We start from the raw sequence: 13995 nt of genomic DNA, 5'->3' as shown, positions 1-13995 counted from the left end.
GCACCCAGGGGATTATAGCCAATCTGTCTGTCTGCTACTCAAAGTGCTGACCGTCCGAGCAGGACCAGATTAACACAGTGCTCAGATTGGTAGACGGGGGTTGAGTATGGTTGCGGCAGAAGAGAGGTGTGTGGGTGTGTGTGTGGGTGGGGGGGTGTCTTCTGCTGGAAGAGAGGGAGCAATGTTAAGGAAGAGACAAATACTACGTGTATATACTGAGTTCATCAGTGACCAGGGAACAGGTTGGGAGGCTGGGAACAGATTAGTAAACAACTGGTACACAAGGAAGGAGGGGGCATGGAGTTAGGAGGGGTACAAGGGGGCTGCGAATCAGAAGTACAATATTGTGCCTCAATTTTATTGTACTTAAGTCATGTGAGGGTTTATAACAATGATAGAACCAAATATCTCAATTTTATTAAAACAATGGTATTCAAAGTGTGTTTAGAGCACCACCAGTGATGTACAGGGTCCACCTGGTGGTATGAAAAAGTGTGACCAAATTAAATCTGCACATCACCTGCATTCCACCAACAGTGCATTTATTAGTACAATTCAGTTGAATTAACTTAAATTTGAATGATTTAAAATTGTTTCTTTTCAAATAATCTGATTCTAAATGCAATATTCTTCAACTCTATACTTAAAAGTACATTAGCTTTGGTTTCCCGATATCAAAGTGTGGCGTCTCAAATTGTGGAATGCACAAATTAATAAAACCTACTTTTTTCCCCTGAAATTTTTGCCATACTACACTAACATCATTTAATATTGTCCTTGATAGTATTAATAGGACAGAAACAAGTATACTTTGAGGTGCTATTATCTGTAAAATGCTAAAGATTTTTGGGAAAATATTTTATGGACAGTTGAGGGTGAAATTTTTGTAAGCTGTGTTTCTTATCATTTCTGGCATACTAAATATAACACCGTATTTCAGAAAAAAATATGTCCTTCAGGAAACACTTTGCGGCTCACCCAAGAACCAAAGTTGCTTATCAACATTGCTCTACGGATGTTAAATTATGAATATATGTTCAGCATCACCTGAAAATGACTGTCACATGTTGATTTGACATCCAATGTTGCATTTATTCTTTAAAAAATAGCTTGGTATTGTCTCTATAATCTGTGACAACCTTGATTTTCTCCAGGTACTTTGATTTCCTCCAACATGTCAAAAACAAAGATAGGGTCCAGCACCCCCATGACCTTGGTGTGGATACGTGGTAGAGAAAATGAATGAATGAATATGTTTATTTATTTATTACAGAATTGCAGAAGTAAAATGACAGGAGGTGAGGGTATTTGTGTGTATGGTTATTAGAGAAGTAGGAGGAAGCCACGGGGGGTTGAGTGGGTTCAGACTACATGAAGGCTCGCTGAGATTATTCTAGTGTAGTAAAGCACAAAGAGAGCATTTGTGGGGGTTCTTGGGGACATGGGGCTCAGGAGCTTGGGAGGCTGCAGGGATTAACAGTATTTCATTGTAGGACAAACGGGTGTTCAATTGGTAACATGCCAGGATTTCCACACACATTCATTAACATGACACGATTCTAGACAAAGGATCTTTACTTTGGAACAGGATGTTTTTTTAACAGAAGATAATAGGTATTAAGATAACTTAACTTAATGTTTACTGTCATTTGTACAAAATGAGGGAAAAGTGGACTTTTTTATGATTCTTTCTATGGCAGATCACTCCATGTAATGTCAATATACAATGAAATGGTTATAGTTGGTTTTACACACTGTAAATTAAATCAAATCAATCAAATATCCGTATGTATGTTTGAAAGTACTTCTTTGTACCTCTTGACCAGGAGGAGTGAGAATGCTGCCTTGCCCAAATGCTGCTCAACAGAAATAAGGCAGTGAACTAGCACACATATCTCCTAACATTTGTTTCCCCTTTGACCCCCTACTGCAAAGGTCAAGCCTCTGTCGACCTACCGCAGTACAGATTAACAAACAATTCCTCCAAGATGTTCCGATGTACAGTATGCAGAACATTCAGAAATATGCATGCATTCATGTGCATACATTAGAAAAGTTTCCAACTACACCATCAAACACAATCCCAGAATTTAATGAAGTTATGACATGTAAAAATGAAAAGAAAACCAGCATATACAATTCATTCATTCATTTTGGAGTCTGTCTCAGCGGACTTCGGGTGAAAGAAGGACTACACCCGAGACCGGTCGCCAGTCAGTCGAGATGGCATTCGTAAAGACAGACAACAATTCGCACTGACAATCACACCGCCACTGAGCGGGAATCAATCCCACGCAGCCCGAAGCAAAGTGGCTTCAATCAGCATACAATGATTCTATATAATGATAAATTCAATCAAGATGAAACATATTTTACATATGTTGACATATTTTCATTGATGCCTGCAAGATGTTCTAAAAACTGGTAGGCAAGTATGTTTACCTCATCGTTACATAACATTTTCCGTTTAACACCTTTCACCTTTCAATGTTAGCTTTTTCTGAGTAAATTGACGTCCCCTTTGTCATAAAATCAAATTTAAGGGGGAAAGCAAAATAAATAAAAATCATTCATTTTCTGAACCGCTTTAACCTCACTAGGGTCGCGGGGGGTGTAGAGCCTATCCCACCTGACTTGGGGCCACGGGCAGGGGACAACAGGTGGCCAGCTGATAAATAAAATTAAAAATATATAGTATTTAGCAAAGAGAAACAAATGTTTAAAACTACTTTTATGAGCGCACATAACTTTATCTTCACCCAGCTATCCTAATGACCTAATTATTACCTTAATTATTAAAGTAATTGTATGTTTTAAATGTTACCTCTCTGAGAGTCACTATAAATCAATTAATATTATGGATCATGTCATATTATATACATTCTGCGATATTTCATCTCATAAATCTTAATGTCTTTGTTGTCAGGTGTCCTATTATTGGGACAAAAACAAATTCAAATTCAATTTAAAAAAAAAAAAAAGCTTATCCAGCCTGTTTAAAAAAGACAACTGCGTTATCTTAACAACAAATGCATGTATGGCTGAAATGTGGTAAATATTTGTGAGTGAGGATCTTTCACTCCAAAACAAACTACTTGTTGTGTTGTTGACAGTTGCAAGCACGCAGCTTTTAATAGCAACCAAGTCACAGGGATGTAACAAACATGTTGACTTGTTTTCACATTGTGTCTGTGCTCGCAAGAGGACTTGTACACACGCTTGTGTGCATCTGTGTATGTTTCTACGGGAGCGAGAGTGCGAGATGGTGTGTGATATTTGCTTACTTAATGGAGGTCCCATAACCCCCTCAACCATCCCAGCAGTTTGAGATTGGTCTGTGGCTCCAGCTTTGAGGATTAAAACATGGCACCCCACTATTTTGCCCTGTTCCCCTTTTCCTTTTCCCATTTCTCCCAATCTTTTTCCCGTCTCACATGATACGTTACATCACGGGATTGAGGTCAGAACTGGATTAGGGCGAGCGACACAAGTGAGAGAGGAAGGGCTGGAATTACTGAAAGTGAGGGAGGAAATACGTGTATGTGGGCACGCGTAGGTTTGTGTGTATTGGGAGGTATAGTGAATTCAGATGGCTCGCAGATGAAGAGAGCAGAGAGTTGAGAGATGAGACAAAGAGAGAAGGATGCACTGGAAGGCAAAACAGGCATGGGGGTGGGTGGATGATAATAGAGGTTTACTCTAAAAGGGGGCTTGAGCTGATGCAAAAGTCATTTCTGATGCTATACCTGAGCTGTATAATGTCCATTTGTACCAAATAGAGCTCCATTATTTCTAAACAAATAGCTCGGGTATAACTATCATGTATAGAAGTATCCAAACTTTTAGCTTTTTTTGTATGCTCAGTGTCATAAATGAGCAATGCGCTATTAAATTATAGTCATTTTAAGTTAGTGTCATAAACATTTATCATGGGTATGATCAGAAATTGAGGCTTTTAAGTCTCTTAAATTGGCATACATAGGCATTTGCATTGAATTTCAGTTCGATCTATAGGGTGTGTTCCGAGATTTACGTTTGACTCATCATCATGACCAAAAATGAAACACAGCACTTTTATTTATGATGCCATTTTTTTAATCTGATGAACTCCAAAAATAAAATATTTTCCACCTACACAATATAACTACTCTCAAATATTGTTAGACAACATCATTATTGCACAGGTGTACCAAAAACTGGCCTTAATAAAAAGCCAATGTGATTTAAAGTTTAATATTTAAGATGCAAACCCCCCAAAAAGTATCAGTTTACAGTAAATTGCTTACTGCTTTTCGAATGCTTATTTTTTTTTTTCTAGGACAGGTAGTGTGGGTTGCTCATAGCACCCCTGCAAGTTCCATATCTTGTAAATGTGTTAATAACTATTTTTGTTTTTCTCTTATAACCATGCATGTCCGACAATAAAGTAAAAAAAAAAACATAAAGTTCTCTTCACGCTGTCCCCACATATAAATGATTTCATGAAATATTGTAAGGTTAATGGATACCTCACAAGAAGACTTACGGTACGACCATCTGCGTGAAGACTGAAAGAATTGCACTTGTGTGAAGCCATACTAGTTAATTACTATTAAGTATTAATTGATTTGATTTGATTTTTTTCACTCTGAAATTGTATACACATTGTTTGCTTGGTAAGCCTACCCACTTGTTGATCTCACACATGCAGCTGCCATGGATACAGTTATATTGGCTGAGTTTTGTCACATGGGATTTACGATGCACCTGATTGATAGCGCAAAGGGCCTGAGTCTGTCTAGTTGAATTCACGGAAGGCGCGTGGGCCTTTTGGAACACCTGCACTAGAAAATGAAAATCTATATACATGTCTATATATACTATTTGTCCTCATTATGGTCACAGATGATCTGGACCAGTGCGGGTACCAACTGGTTTAGTTGCAAAGTCTTCTGAGAGAGCGTCACTGGGGTCAGTATGATAAAATGAAGACGATTTGAACCCTTTGGGTATTAGGAGATATGCCCAGTGAAAGTTGGTCATCGTAATGAAGTGATGAGTGACAGTTTGACGACAATAAGGAACCGCCCGATGAAGGCGGGAAGGAAGGGGCAGACAGTAATCCTGTCTAATTCACTTAGGGTTGCGCTGAGGGAGCAGGACACTAAGAGGATTTGGGACATTCTCTAAATTAGATCAGCAAGAAGAACAAACTGCAAGGAGAGGTGGAGCAGAGGGCTTGAGGGGGCCCACTGTAGGAGGTGGCATAACCATACTAAAATAAGCATCCATGAAGGAGGCAACAAGTGCGGATAAAGAAGAAGGACGTAGAAGACAAAATAGCTCGGTGGTTCAACTTTGGTTTTCTAGCTCAAGACGTGACGAAATCAAAAACGTCATGCAGACATCATATCATGCAAAATGTTAACTCGCATTACTTTTGTGAGTGGACATCGATGGACGGAGGTCAATGACTTCCATAATCCAACTGGTTTGGGCCAACATATTAATCTGAACGCTAAACTCGGACTTTTACTATTAGTGATATTAACTAGGTGTTAAATTGTAATCTGCAGCAAAGCCCTCAGCAGACATGTATGCTGAGGGTGACAGTCCCGGGTTGATCCATTGGTAGTGTAATACTGATCCTGTTAGCACTGCTAGCTACTGATCATTCAAACCTACTTATGCTGCTGTAGGTGCGATTCAGAAGCATTACGGCACGATTACAAATCTTCTTTCATGACTTATGCTTTTGATTATGACTGGCAAAAGACATTAAAGTCACACAGATGACAGGAATTAAAGCCACAATCAAAAGTTAGCCTTCACTTGGCGGTATTATTCTAAGTGCGTATGGTCATTTGTGTCTCTGTGCGCATGACTGGCGACCAGTCGAGGGCGTGAATACTTGTGTTGAACCAAGAATATAAAGTGCATACATTATGCATGCACTGTGAGGTCCATAGTCTCGTGCTTGGCGTGTGTATGTTTGGTGGCATCGGGATTAGGAATCGATTAAGATAAAATTGGACTGCAGTCCAACAGGAGGGAGGAAATGGTGGGGGTTGGAGAGGGGGAGAGGGAGGTGGGGATAATAGATGCTGGTCCAGCGCTTTCAGCCTGCGGCGTGATTACAGTGTGCCTTCAGAGCAGACTGGCCGCCAGCTTGTTTCCAGAGGATTAGCGCTCAGAAAGAAATGAATCATATTTCTAAGTCCAGAGTGTATTTACGTATGTCCATCTCTCTGTACTCCCTTGTCCATATGCTGCTACTGAGGGATTACAGGACCCTCTGTATGCATCCATTCAACCACTCCGATCTATAAATCCATCTATCAATCCATCCATCTCTTTTCTAACTTTGTCACTTGACATTGTTGACAGCACATTCTAACAGAAGTTATCATAAAAGTTTTCGTAGTGATCTGTGATCACACAAATATTCACACACAAACACAGTAGAAAAAGATACACACAGGAAATACTTAAATTGGAATTATATTGTTCGTACTGTGTTATAACGAGTGATTTCAGTGAAACCCAATCAAAATCTAACCCTTCTACACCCTTAACTAAAGTTACCTTTAGTTTCGTAGGCCTTTTTCTGCTCCTTCTTGTAATTCAAAGCTTTGAAAAAGATGTCCAAAACCAATAGGTTTTCCCCAATGTACTGCTCTGTTTTGTTGAATTTCTTAGCCAGATACTTAGCTGATGCCTTACTGGGAATCTTAACCATGGACAGCTCCTTGCCATAGCGAGTCATGTTGCAGGGGGTCTCACACATTGACAAATCACCCGGAGAAATCCCATGCAAGCAAAAACATGCAAACTCCACAGAAAGGTCAGAATCTGGGATTGAACCCTTAATCTCAGAATTGTCATACATCTTATTTTGAGAAAATATATCCTCACATTTCAGGTATTGAAAATCTTTATTAAAATGTTCACATTTGTTCCATTGAAATAAGAATGACTAGTGGATAAACTGCATAACAATGTACAAATTTATCCCTAACAATTGGATTATAAATCAATGAATCTCCACAACACAACTCATAATGTTGCTAAAAAGTTTGTAGGGGGGGCACCTGCCTCAATAACGTGGTCCAAGGAACATAATATACCTTGCTTAAGGGGAAGTAGTCATGAAACAGACCAATTTTTGCCCAACATTTAGTTGCCCTTTTTGTTAGAGCAAAATTTAAACCTTGACTTTAAAAGTTCAACTTCTTGGGGGTGAGCTATTGCTGCTTCGGTCTGATACAACACACGTATTAAAGAGTTATTTATCCTCTCACTCGCTGCATGCTGGAAGAAGAGTAAGCCAGACAAAATGTTTAAACAAGGTTATTTAATGTCTCAGAAACATTCAAGCTATCTAGCATGGTAGTGGCGCAAACTGGTCAAACACAAGACAAATGTAATATACAAAATTAAAAGAATCATTCATATCAGAAAAATAAAGCAGAGATGATATCATTATGCAAAAGATAAAAGTCCAGTAAATCAGATTAAGAAGCATTAATAGAAATGTATCTATAACCGATACTTTTATCAGACCCTGAGTTGGATAGAGAAGATACCAGAAAAATATACCTAAACAGGAGAAGAAGAAAAAAAAAGAAAATTAAAAAGTTGGCAGTTTCCTAAGATTTAAGAATGAGAAATGTTGTTGTATGGACGCGTGAAACTGCATTTCCAGGGTTAAATATATACAAAACAAAAACAAAAAAAGTCTTTTAGCAAAAGCCAAACCATCTAAATGAAATGAAATCAATGATGTTGATGACAGCATTTACACTGATAATACCAACATCAAAACAAATGACAGCATTTTTTTTACTTTGACAAACCCACAAATGTTTGAAGAATACTAAAAGAAAAAAAAACATACATGAAATACATATGTTGGTAGCCCCCCCATCCTTTTTTGGGAGACCCCAAACTCTCTGTGCTAAGCATAGGCCAGTGCATGAGCAGGTCCTTTCCCTTTCCCTGGTCCAGTCTTTTTCCCCCCCATCAGATCTTTCACAAAAAAATTCAATACCTGCTCCCACTATAGCAGACGTGCTTCAATTCTGCAAACTTTCTCTGAAAAGGAGAGGGAGGGTGGGGGTATTCTTTTGAGTGTCAACTGCCACAATGTGGCCATTGTTGCCAAGCATTTGATCCTATTAAACTAACAATGCATGAGCCATTCTCCTAATGATTACAAGCATGCTCAAAGGCAACAAGTTTTTTTTTTTACTGCAGTCACTCCAGGGACTCAATCAAGTCTCTTGACTTGGATCAGGCTGAAGAGGGTCCGTATCAAACAAGGCTTCTGGGGAATCATCCGCTTGGATAGGGTATTGATCTGTACCTCTTCAAGGTTTCCCCTTTGGGAGAGTTGCTTGTTGAGTTGAAAAGCTCCAAAATCAGACACATTTGAACGCATTGTCTGCAATTGATACGTGCAATTCATTTGGACTGGGAGGCCTGGCAGTGTAAAAGCTCAAAATTGCCATAATTTGCAACCAACTACCAGAGATTTTATCACAGATCCATTTTGATTGCTTTCTTTGACCACTTGGTAAAAATCAACAACGGTACGGTATTTTCTGGACTATAAGTCATCTTTTTTGATACTCTGGAGCAACTCAAATATTATTATTTTTGTTTTATTTCACATTGTGTTGATGTGTGTACTGAATATGATGTCTTAAGTGGATTTTGTAGTGAATTGAGTGAGATTGACAATTTATCTGAACAGTTGTTAACATGTATTTTACATTTACAGACAGTTATTTGGGATGGTTTTTTTTCTATATTTTGTTATGACCCTATTGTATTAATTTTTTTAATGTATAATTAATTATTCCACCAAAAAAACAACTTTCACTGCATTAAAAGTAATAGGATTTTTTTTCCATTTCTTTATGCATCTTATACTCGGGTGCGACTTATAGTCCAGAAAATACAGTAAAAAAAATCTGAGTCTGATTCCACTCTTGTTCCCATATCCCCTCCCTTCCTGACCCCTTGCTTTATGATATTTACAAGACCTGGAACTTCCAGGAGCTCTGGTCCTTGTAGTCCAGACAGTCAGTGGCATTGAAATTGAGCTTCCAGGCAGCTTGGTCTTTGTAGTCCAGACAGTCGACAGCACCGAAACCCAACGAAGCGGCCGTGTAGCCTTGGGAGGAGAGTGAAGCGGGGGACTGGCTGAGGGGGCCGCCCATGGATGAGGCGGTGATGGGGCTCAGCGCGCCTCCTGTGCCCGACAGTTGCGGGTGCATGGGTGACAAGTAGGAACTGCAGTCCAGGCCGGTGAAGTATGAGGAGGAACCTGGGTAACCCTGGCTGTAGGCCGGGGCTTGGGTGTAGGTCATGGGGTAGGCGGTGGTACGCTGCATGCAGGGGGTGGTGGAGGCGGACAGGGGATCGGGCAGAGGGGAGATGGAGGCCGGGCTCCAAATGGACACTGTGGCGCTGGCAGAGCTGGAAATGGGGGTGATGGCGGTGCCCGGGGGAGGTGGAGGCGGGCTGTAGGGACCGTTGCTAGGGTTGACGTTGGCCTCGTTGCCGGTGTCACGAACCGGGGAGGCCTTCTTTTTAGGGGGTCGCGGTTTGGACTGGCCCGTGCTCTGCTGCTGCTGCTGTCGGCACTTTGCTCGACGATTCTTGAACCATACCTGGGTGAGGGTAAGGTTACGTCACATTTGAACGGAAACGTCAAAATACAGGTAAACGTGTCAAATGGTGTTCTAACATTGATTTGTCATAGAGTGAAAAAAATTTAACATATTTGTAAAGGTAACCTGATATGTAACAAATATGGAAAATTAGCTAGCATGTCTATAATGTTTTTTTTAAGTAAAACAATAAATGAATACAGTGTACATTATTTAAGTCGTATAATAAATGTAGGTCGTCTTTTTTTATTCCTTAAACATGTTTGGTTAAATTAAACTTTCTTTTTGTGTGAATACGAGTGTCAATGATGTTTTTATACACCCTACGATTGTCTTACTGAAACATGTTTTCCTTATTTTCAATATTCTTTTGATATTCTCCTCCCCCAGGAGTAAAAAAAAACAAGAAATGAATTCAGTTTAACTCTGAATAAGTGTTTTCTGATAAAATTGAATGAAATAAATATAATAAGCATATATACAATATAGGTTCTGATATCATTTGGTTTAGTCACCTGTACTCTAGACTCGGGCAAGTTGATCTTCAGAGCCACCTCCTCTCTCATGAAGATATCTGGGTAACGTGTTTTGGCAAACAAAGCCTCCAGGATGTCCAGCTGCGCTCGTGTAAAGGTGGTGCGCTCACGACGCTGCTTACGTGGGGTATCTGTGTGAGTGGAAAGAAAAGGAACAAAAAAGGTTTAATGATGATGACAATAATAACAACAACAACAACAACAATAATCATAAAAATAGCAATAACAAAAGTTATTTCCAATAATGCCTGGATAAATCATTTTTGTTTGATTCAAAATTTCTATTTTTGTTTCAAAAAGAAAAATGTTGAGCAAAACCAACCCACAACTAAAAAAAGATGCCTTTCAATGCAATGCTTTCCAATCTGCATTTAAGGCCCAAAACACCTTCTGGCATCTCTTCATCACAGATGTTGCAAAGCATAGCTGACACTACTCTAAATCACAAAGAACACCCTTCATTAAAAATAGGTTACATGTTAAATGCAACAGATTGCAGTTTGTTTGACTATTAAGTACATGTGAGAACAAACTGCCTTTGCATTCACACACTTTTTGCATTGTTTTTTTGATAATCCTCTACATTTATAGGTCAAGCGAACACATGTTCCTTTGGATACATAATGATATGGAAAAAAATCACAGATGTTGCCCTCACTTTCACATACCTCACCTCAATTCTCTATTGGTTTATTTGATCATTATTTTGGGGTTCCATAAAAAAAGCACATTTAAAGCACATCCATTGAAAGCGATGAAGTATGGATTACTTACTTGGGTATCCAACGGCGGTGGTGTGCAGCAGATCCATGCCTGGCCCTGATAGAGTTAACCCGTTCACGGTGTAATGGGGTTGCTTAATGTAGGACATCATGCCTTCTGTGGGCTTTAAAATACTCCCTCACTCCCTCACTTTTTACTCTTCTCCCACAACAGCGGCCTATAGCGCCACTCCTCTCTCTCTCTCCCTCCCCCTCTCTCTCTCCCTCTCTCTCTCTCTTGCTCTCTCTCTCAAATTTTCCCCTTAATTCTGCGTTTCTCAAACTCTTTTACCCTGCTGTCCTTTTTCCAATGCTCTCGGTTTTTGCAAGACACCTGTTGCACCTGACCTGCAAAAAAACGGACACCTCACCTGATGCGCAACTCGTTCAAATGTGTCAGGTGTCCAAGGTAAAATGTGAAAATGGAAAAAAAGGTAAAACAGCCTGACGCAATGCTAAAAAAAGCAGGAGCGAAATATAATAATGCTATTGAAATCAAATAGGGCACCCAAAGATTTGGGTTTTGCTTTTCAAGTCCGAGTGCGTCTCCAGCTAGAAGGTGGTGGTCCTGAAAAGTGCGCGTTTGTGGAAGGATGAAGACTGGAGGAAATGTCCGGGTGCTCTCCCACTGCGGCCACGAGAAGAACTGAACAAGTGAGGCGAGAGAAGAAGTGCTGGCTAATTAGAACTTACACAAGTAGACACCCACATTCCCTCTCTTTCTCTCTCTCTCTCCCCACCCCCTCTCTGTCTCTCTCTCTCTCTCTCTCTCTCTCTCTCTCTCTCTCTCTCTCTCTGTCTCTCTCTCTCTCTCTCTCTCTCTCTCTCTGTCTCTCTCTCTCTCTGTCTCTCTCTCTCTCTCTCTCTCTCTCTCTCTCTCTCTCTCTCTCTCTCTCTCTCTCTCTCTCTCTCTCTCTCCCTCTCCCTCTCTCCCTCCTTCCTCTATGAGTTTTATACTAGTTAATATTATATTTTATGGATTGTAATTCTACTTTTTTAGGCCAAAGTTTTCTTATTGTAGAGAGAACACGTGGCTCTTGAGCCACATGCGGCTTCCAATCAAAATGCATCTCTTTGCTTCATATCATATTTTGTATGTACTGTGGCTTTTTAACTCGTTTGATGTTTCTCTTTTTTTATTCTCTCTTAAAACACTCAAATTCATCACCATTAAAATAAATTAGATTTAAAATGTAATTTGGCAGATTGGATTTTTTTTATGCTGCTTCTGACAGTGTACAATTCTGCCTCTTTGTGTCTAACTTGTTTGGTACCTGCTTTAAAGGAATGTTTAGAAATAGTGTATAATGCAATTTAATTAAAACATTAAAAGTTATATTCAATAGAACATTTCCGTGTAACTTATTTAGTCATTTATAAGTTTAAATGGGATACAATTTAGAATGTCAATATTAATATTGACCTGTTCATTCATGCACTTATATTAAATTGGATATTGTCATGATATGATGGATTGGCTTAAAAAAATAATGCAACAAAAGAGGGAGATGTGAATGATTTTATAATAATTAATAATATGTTTAGCCTTGGTCTTGGTAAATAACTGGGTGACTTTTGCTGAATGTGGAGGAGAGGTGCATGCAGGTCGGATTAAAGGCAGCACAAAAGAGCGCTTGTGCGGCAATCAAATCCTCTTTTTTGCCTAACAAACACCTCGTGTTTGATAATAATAAGAATAATGTAGTTGTCATAAAAAATATTTGGCATTTAAGCTCACTAAAATCCACTGACAAATATTAAAAACATGATCGTCCCTATCAAAAATATTTTTCTTCATCTGCCACATTACCACTCATATTAATTTATATAGATACCCTTTTAATTCCTAAGCAAATGTTGAATAACCCCTTGGTAGAATTATTCCTTCTAAACATATTTCTTCGAAACGAATGTCATTTTGTTCGAGCAAAATGTAAGTTTCTGCTTCTTTTTTTCAATATTGTCTGATTAATTTTCGCTTCCCTTCAGGATTCGAACCCTGCACCGTTTGCGCCGAGACAATTTCCCATGCATCGTCCAAATCCGATTCTCTTTGCTTGTTAATTGAATCGGCTTTCTTATAGTTGAAAATCCAGACACTCACACACACACGCACACGCACACACGCACACACACATTGACACAAAAAGACAAGCGCCCAAGCCCATGAAGCTGCGGCCCAAAGTGTGTAAGGGGTTTATCTAGCAGTAAAGCCAAAGCAGAGATATAAAGACACACACAGAACTGCGGGCACAATTTCACCGGCGTCTTTCAATGTTTCCAAATCTTAAATGAAATATCTCCACCTGCCTAACGAGGTGAGTTTGTTTCTTGTCGGCCTGTGACCGCGTGACCGCGCGTGTGTGTGTGCGAGCGCTCGTGCACGTTCCATTCCCTACGAAACAAGCACGTCCTGTTTTTCTTTCTTTTTTTTATTTAGTTGTTTTTTTAACTGAACAACAGGTCGGCGAGTGCATAGAAAATAGCAAGCGCAAATAGAGTAAAAAAGAAAAACATTGGGGCCCTCAAAGAGGCCTATTGTTTGCGCGTAACAGAGGCGTGCACGCGCATTGTCACGTAACAGCTACTCGAAAACATTGCATGCACTAAAATGTAGGAATCAGGTATACTTTTGATTTATGTCAATGTATTGAAAAGGATGAACAATATCGTCAATATTTCACTTTAAACTTGTAGTCGTTGTATACATATAGATAAGATTTTTTTATTATTCTTATTTATTGATGTATATTTATTTTTGGACACAAGTATAATGTCTTTTTGTTTTTCCAGAGGTTTATTCCTGAGTTATACATTTGTGGAATTAATACATTTCAGGGAGAATATTGATAGAGTGCATAATTATAGCTCTCCCTTCTATCTACTCTTATTTAATTGCCGTATTTTATGGACTATAAGTCACGCATTTTTCATACTTTGGCTGAGCCTGCGACTAATACTAAAGTGGGATTTATGTGTTTTTTCTCTCTGACCACTTTTTTTTAGGCTATAGTTATCTGATAAACTGTTATTTTAACAAAT

The 13995-nt window shown here is 39.2% G+C and overlaps 1 protein-coding gene across 1 annotated transcript; it reads right to left on the bottom strand.

Moving 5' to 3' along the window:
- Positions 1 to 8953: 8953 nt before the first annotated feature.
- Positions 8954 to 11628, bottom strand: LOC144083997 (homeobox protein otx5-like). The gene is made up of 3 exons (XM_077612235.1): positions 10967 to 11628; positions 10172 to 10323; positions 8954 to 9656 (listed from the first exon to the last, which is right to left on the bottom strand). The coding sequence occupies exons 1-3, from the start codon at positions 11064 to 11066 to the stop codon at positions 9018 to 9020; spliced, it is 891 nt and encodes a 296-aa protein (XP_077468361.1). The 5' UTR covers positions 11067 to 11628; the 3' UTR covers positions 8954 to 9017.
- Between the last annotated feature and the right edge of the window lie 2367 nt (positions 11629 to 13995).

Source organism: Stigmatopora argus, chromosome 10 (genome assembly GCF_051989625.1).
Source record: "Stigmatopora argus isolate UIUO_Sarg chromosome 10, RoL_Sarg_1.0, whole genome shotgun sequence".
NCBI lineage: Eukaryota > Metazoa > Chordata > Actinopteri > Syngnathiformes > Syngnathidae > Stigmatopora > Stigmatopora argus.
The sequence above is the reverse complement of the archived record's forward strand: the minus strand, read 5'-3'. Positions and strand labels throughout refer to the sequence as shown.

Bases quoted from the DNA above. Each gene is read 5' to 3' on its own strand.
- LOC144083997 (XM_077612235.1), bottom strand. From the start codon at position 11,066: ATGATGTCCTACATTAAGCAACCCCATTACACCGTGAACGGGTTAACT. The intron at 10,324-10,966 runs GTAAGTAATCCA...CCACTCACACAG, and splicing joins CACCGCCGTTGGATACCCAA to ATACCCCACGTAAGCAGCGT. The intron at 9,657-10,171 runs GTGACTAAACCA...ACCCTCACCCAG, and splicing joins TGCCCGAGTCTAGAGTACAG to GTATGGTTCAAGAATCGTCG.